Source organism: Saccostrea cucullata, unplaced genomic scaffold, assembly GCF_032062105.1.
Source record: "Saccostrea cucullata isolate Sc308-1 unplaced genomic scaffold, CSIRO_AGI_Scuc_v1 ctg204, whole genome shotgun sequence".
Taxonomy (NCBI): Eukaryota; Metazoa; Mollusca; class Bivalvia; order Ostreida; family Ostreidae; genus Saccostrea; species Saccostrea cuccullata.
Genome location: NW_026940736.1, coordinates 1019986 through 1027253, shown reverse-complemented (window position 1 = coordinate 1027253; position 7268 = coordinate 1019986). Strand labels below are relative to the sequence as shown.

The window sequence follows — 7268 nt, the reverse complement described above, 5'->3', positions numbered from 1 at the left end:
AACAGTACCAATAGAAACAAATCTTTTTTGAACAATTTTGCTAAAGAAAGGCAGTTGCTGATCATTTTTCATATTTGAAGTTTTTAAACAGTAAGTCCTCGAAAACCAGGCTATAATAAGCCGACTGAGTGAGTTAGTCTAACTAACCATGTGATGTGATGTTAAGGTATTTACGTTTTTGACCACACCGTTTTTAAAAATAAACTTTCATCTGCCTATATTATATAAATTAGTATATATTTGCAAAAAAAATGTGCTGTAAAATCGGGGGGGGTGACTTCTGTGTATTCCAAAACTTAAAACCAATACTCCTTTTGTGACAGAGATGACAACAGGGTTCATATGTAGGCAAAGAAGTGGATGACCCATCTTGTCCTTTGTTTTAGGAAACTCAAAATACAAGGAAAAAAAACACAGAAATTTTGAAACTTCTAACCATGGGTATAAAATGTATAAAAAAAAATATTCAAAATTTCACAAAAAGGATACTGTGTGGCGTCATCAATGCTACAATGTCCACTTTTCAACCTTTTAAAAATTAAAACGTAACAATTTTAAATAAGTGTGACGCTAACAATCATCACTAAATTTAAATGAAACAACAAAAAGTGAAGAAGAGAGGCAAAACAACTCCTCGAAAACCAGGTAAATAAACTAATTAACAAGATATTTTTGACCACAGATCAATGCATATCATTGAAAGTTACATGTGTGTGTGTGGGGGGGGGGGGTGCTAAATATGTGTATATATTTGAAAAAAGTTACTTATTCTTATGGATATATATATTTCTCCTTTTATGTAAAAAAAAAATATACAAATCATGGACTACATGTAACAAGACCTCAATTTTGGATTTCAACAAAAAGTGAAGACAACCCCGTCACAAGATATGTAAATCAATGTTTTTTACATTTTGTTTACAATGTTTAAAAATGAGGTACCAATATCGTATGTATATTTCCTCTAATAAAAATCATGGAAATAAATTTTGGAAATGGTGAATAGGTCAAGAAATCCTTATCCCCCATTATATTTTTAGAATTATTAAATTTCTAAAGTAAAGAATTACCCCCCCGAAAAAATTGACTCAGGAAAGTTTTTTTTGGGGGGGGTATTGTCGGTTTGGATGGATCTACAAAAAAAATCCTTGACACAGAAAATCTAATCCTAAATACATGTAACAGTAAATATGTAATTTTATTTGAGTGATTTATTTTAGTGATGAATTGGTCAATAACCCGGGCACTCCTTCCCATGATTTTTCAGTGTCATTTATTTTCTATTTTCAAAAGTTAAAGAAATAAACAATTCCACCAACCCAAGAAATTTCACGGAAATTTATTTATGGGGGGGGGGGGGCGAATATTATCTGTTTGGATGGATCTATAAAGCAAAAATTTCAAATTTCTTGACAAGAAAATAATAACAGAATATCCTCATCAATCTTTTTAATGCATTCAATTTCTCAAAAAATTAACCTGTTGTTCAAATGAATGTTTTCAGGACACAAAACTAAAGATCCTAAAGTTTAATTATTCATGGGTTGATGCTGTGGAGGAGGAAGAGAGACGTACAGAGGTACAGAATAGAAATTATCTATGTATAAGTTACAGAATAGAAATTATCTATGTATAAGTTACAGAATAGAAATTATCTATAATTAAGTTATATAATAGATAATATCTACGTATAAGTTATAGAATAGAAATTATCTATGTATGAATCATATATTTAAGATATAAATAACAAGTTTAAAAAAAAAAAATCAATGGTAATTGAAGTGGGTCGGTCACATGATCAAATCCTGTGAAGGCCGAAGGCCTTCTCAGAAATTATCTATATAAAAAAAGTTCTCCATTCTAACTTTTTCAACAAATTAACAGGAGTTTTATTATAATTTTTCGACATTGGTTCTTAAAATTTTTGATAAGAAAAAAAATGGCTCATGATTACACTTCAGACATCTATATATGCATACATTTCTGAGATTTTGGTGTTCATACAAACCTGATTTGTTTTATCTGGTAGAAAGAACAACAACAGAAAAGACAGATGAAGAAAAAGTTGGAGAAAGAAATTTCAGAAGAGAAGAAAGATGGCAACGCAAATGGCAACAGGTATGGTAATACACGCTCTGGTCCAGAAGTACATGAGTAAATACTAGTAAAATATATTTTGTATATCAATGTGTTGTGGTATTTACAAGAAATAAAAATGTGTCAAATATATTATTAGTACATTCTGTTTCAAATAGGTGTAAGAAAATTACTTATTCTTATGCTATATATATTTCTCCTTTTCGTAGAATAAAAATCATGGACTACAGTGCAATTTTGGATTTCGGAGACCACCCCGTCACAGATGTGGTAAGTTTACTTGTTTACATTATTTAACCATAAGATCAATGTCCTCTAATTGGGAAATAAAAAAAAAATCCAATACTAAATACATGTGATAGTGAATATGTAATTTTATTTAAGTGATGAATTGTTCAATAACCTGGACGCCCCTCCCAAAGATTTTTTCACAGAAATTTATTTTCTATGAAATGCCAAAGACAATTCACTTTGGGAAGTGATTCATATTTTTTGAGGGGGGGGGGGGTGAACATTATCTGTTTGGATGGATCTATATGGCAAAAATTTCAAATTCATTCACAAAAAACAAAAGTAATCAAAATCTTATTTAATCTCTTAATGAATTCATTTTCTCAAAAAATTAACTTGCTGATCAAATGAATATTTTCAGGACACAAAACTAAAGATATTAAAGTTTGATTATTCGTGGGTTGATGCTGTGGAGGAGGAAGAGAGACGTATAGAGGTACAGAATAGAAATTATCTATGTATAAGTTATATAATAGAAATTATCTATGTATAAGTTATATAATAAAAATTATCTATGTTTAAGTTACAGAATAGAAATTATCAATGTATAAGTTATATACAGACATAGAAATTATATATGTATAAGATAATCATATAGAAATTATATATGTATAATTTATATTATAGAAATTATCTATGTATGTTATATTATAGAAATTATCTATGTATAAGTTATATGATAGAAATTATCTATGTTTAAGTTACAGAATAGAAATTATCAATGTATAAGTTATATACAACTGTACAGACGTAGAAATTATATATGTATAAGATAATCATATAGAAATTATCTATATATAAGTTATATAATAGAAATTTTCTATATATAAGTTATATAATGGAAATTATTTATGTTATATATTAGAAATTATCTTTGTATAAGTTAAACACACAACAGAAATTATCTTTACGTGTATAAGTTAAACATGTTAAACATATATACATGTCATACAATTTATCATTGTTGAACATGCAGTTGTATATTATAAATTATCCTTGTATAAGTTGAATAATAGAAATTATCTGAGTATAAGTTAAATATATATAAAATGAAAATATCTACACTAAAAGTGTATTAGTACATGTACCTTATTTAATAAGTGATTTTAAGTGGTTTCAAGTTTCTCTATTCTAACTTTTCAACAAATTATCAGGAGTTTTATTATAATTTAGTGACAATGTCAAGGGATTACTAGACATGACAAAGGTTTCAATTTCAAACATCTGTATATGTATACATTAACTTGATGTTTTATAATAAACCTGAATTTTTTATCTGGTAGGAAGAACAACAGCAGAAAAGAGAGATGAAGAAAAAGTTGGAGAAAGAAATTGCAGAAGAGAAGAAAGATGGCAATGCAAATGACAACAGGTAATACAAGCACTGGTTCAAAAATTTCTATATACTAGTACATGTAGTACCTGAATAACTACTAGTATAATATATTCTGCCTATCAATGAATGATGGTATTTACAAAAATAAAAAATGTGAAAAATATTGCATTCATTGATATTTTGCAGATTTACAGCACCTCTAGACTTTGGACAGGAGACGGTTAAAAATTGGGTAAGTACATGCCTTTATAATTCACCTTTATAACCTCAAATGGTGAACAGAAAATGTTGCACAAATGTATAAATATAGTTTTTGTACGGTAAATCTTTGCCAAATTATATATCCATCATGCAGGAGTTCATATTCTATAATGATTGACTGAATGATTGATTGATTGTATGTTGTTTAACGTCCCTCTCGAGAATTTTTCATTCTCTGAAACCACTGAACCAATTTCAACCAAATTTGGTGTACAACATCTATGGGTAAAGGGGAACATAAATTGTGAATTTCATTTTCCCTGCATGTCCCCCTGGGGCCTGGGGGGTGGGGCCAAAACCAATAAAAGTATTGCAATCTTTATAAATCTTTTTCTTTACTCCTGGACATCAAGCAGGCAAACTGTTGGCATGAATGTATTGAGCATTGAGTCCTCTACCAAAATTGTGAAATTCATGGCCCCAGGGTCAGGGGTTGTAGTGCTAGGGCGGGGCTATATAGATTATATAGTGAAAATGCATTATTTCTTTAAAAATCTTCTCTGCTCCTAGGTATTAAATAAACTACATATGTAACTAAGTACATAGTTATAATGAGCAAGAGTGCCTCTTCCAAAATTGTGAATTTTATGGCCCCAGGACCAGGGGTTCTGGTGTTAGGGCGTGGCTCTATTGATTATATAGTGAAAATGCATTTATTTTTTGAAAATCATCTTCTTTGCTCCTGGGTATTAAATAAACTAACTAAGCACATAGTCATGATGAGCAAGAGTGCCTATTTCAAATTTGTGAATTTTATGACCCCAGGGTCAGGGGTTCTGGTGTTAGGGCGCGGCTCTATTGATTATATTGTGAAAATGCATTTATTGTTTGAAAATCTTCTTCACTGCTCAGGTGACCTAAAAGGCCCGTGGGTCTCTTGTGTTTATGATGTATTTAGATGCAGATTCATATTTAGTTTTTCTATTTACAGGAAACAAAGCTCCAGATTCTCAAATTTGATAATCAAAGGGCAGATCAAGTTGAAGAAGAGGAAAAGGCCAAAATTCAGGTGCAAATTCTGCAGAATGATTCGAAATCCAAATAAATACTTCTCTTTATAACAACAAACAGTTACTTTCTGGCTTTTTGATATTAAAAACAAATTTAACGTACACTTCCAAGTGATAGAGTTAATAGTGTGGCAATTCTGTCATCCCAATTACTATTTTATTTTTGTAGGAGACAAGAGCAGCAAAAGAGAGAGTTCAAATGGCGGAAAATAAAATCAAGGATAATATCATTGGAGAAAAAAACCAGGCAATTGCAAGGTCTCCTAGAGCGTAAGTCCATCCTTATTTCACCTGTAAAAAATTATATGGGAATTTTTGAATTTAAATTTTATAGTTTCAGAATGTTTGGATAAGTTATTAAATAGTCATACTCATAAAACTTTTTAAAGTAAGCTATTGTTTGATTTAGGTAAATATGTTAAATCATAAAGGGGGGGGGGGCTCCTGTGATTCGCTCTTATGATTTCTTTATGATTAAAGCTTCCAAACTTATTTCACTTAATTAATTTATTACAGGAAGCTAAAAGCTTATATAAGAAAGCGAGAAATGGAACAAGCAAAGGCCTCAGTTGAAAAAGAAAACATTAAGAAAGAGGAGGTAAAATGATTCTATCTTGAACAGCACTCATTTGAACTTCCAATAATTTACTGAAAATGGTGTTTTCCTTAAAAGAGCAATAATATATATAACAATTAGATTATTATTGAATATGTAATGTAAATGAAAAGTAAATTGACCTTTTTATTTTTTAGACTGCAAAAAGAATTAATAAAGTGGTTGAGAAAGAAGTCAGGGAAAATAAAATTGGTGGCAAAGAAGAAGGCAATGAAAAAGTGGTTGGAAAAGATGGAAAAAAACAGGCAATTGCAAAGTCTCCTAGAGGGTAAGTCTCCATTTTTTTTGTTAGTTTTTTCACCTTGAAAAATATATAAATATAGTTTAGGGTAGAATTTTTTTTTTATTAAATGTTATACTTTTAAAATGTTAGGATAAATTATAAGATATGTAGTCGTAAAGCTACTATTTAATCAGTTTTAAAATATTTGAACAGGAAAATATGGACTAAATTGAATGGGATGTGATGGCTTCAAGCTTGTGATTTTTTTATGTGAATAATCAAGCTTGCAACTCTCAATTTATTACAGAAAACTATCTGCTTTCATAAGGAAACGCAAAGAAAGGGAGTTGGCAAAGGCCTCCATTGAAAAAGAAAACATGAAGAAAGTAGAGTAAAATGATTTATTCTTCATTGAAAAGCAGTGATTTACTTGTTTGAACTTCCAGTAATTTACTAAAAATGGTGTTAGAACCAATAATATATATTACACTTAGATTATTATTAAATATTTAAACAAAAGGTAAATTGACCTTTTTTCATTTTTAGACTGCAGAAAGAAAGGATAAAAATGTAGACAAAGGAGATGGGGAAAATAAAATTGGTTTCAAAGAAGACAGTGAGGATAAAGTGGTGGATAAAGAAAATGAAAAAGACAAAGTCGGTGATAAAACTAAGGATAAGAAAATAACATCTTTGCTGGATGAACACGACTGCAATGATATACCTAAACTAGAAGCAATGGAACTAGAAGTCAACAAGGGTCAGAAGATAGCGTTTAAGGTATTTACATAATGTAATTAAAACATGTATTGTTCAAATGTAATATTTGTAACATATGCTAGTATTTTATTATATAAAATTATATAACATGCACTATACTCTTTTTACAATATTAGATTTTGAATTTTTTTTTATCATCTTTTTTTTTTTGCTTTTCAATGTAACGATGATGATAGTTATGGCAACGATGATGATGATGATGATGATAATGGTGACGATGATGATAGCCTGTTTGGGCCAAGAAAACTATTCTTCTTTGGAATTGACTTTTTTAAGGTATGGCAATTTTTTTGTTTCTCACCTTGTATGGAAAGAGTTGTATATGTGTTGAATTATTACTGTTTAAATTATTAAATCACATTGGTATCTTTTTGTTTTTTACAAATATTTTTTCTTTGAAAGATTTCTAAAAAGCTTAGAAATATGGATAATGCAAACCTCCTTTCTTTACATGTCAACTCATATTGAATTTTATTCTAATATATTTATGAGATATGTTTAATAAACTTTTCCCATTATTTTTATTTCATGTATAGGATGCAGGAAAAGCTGCCTGGTGAAGAGAACCCTGAGAGAAAAATACAACGATTAAAACCTTGTAGAAGAAAACTATATTTTAAAAGGAAGAACATTTTCTGGAATAAAAGTAAATTT

General features: G+C 29.4%; 1 protein-coding gene across 1 annotated transcript in view; it reads left to right on the top strand.

The window, feature by feature from the left end:
• Positions 1-923: 923 nt before the first annotated feature.
• The window catches only part of LOC134256201 (tropomyosin, muscle-like), a 35263-nt gene continuing 28918 nt past the window's right edge, over positions 924-7268 (top strand). Inside the window, exons 1-6 of the mRNA XM_062738849.1 lie at positions 924-938; positions 1505-1579; positions 2030-2118; positions 2307-2367; positions 2750-2824; positions 3672-3760. Of these exons, the coding sequence (XP_062594833.1) occupies positions 924-938; positions 1505-1579; positions 2030-2118; positions 2307-2367; positions 2750-2824; positions 3672-3760 (404 nt within the window). The remainder of the gene's footprint in view (positions 939-1504; positions 1580-2029; positions 2119-2306; positions 2368-2749; positions 2825-3671; positions 3761-7268) is intronic.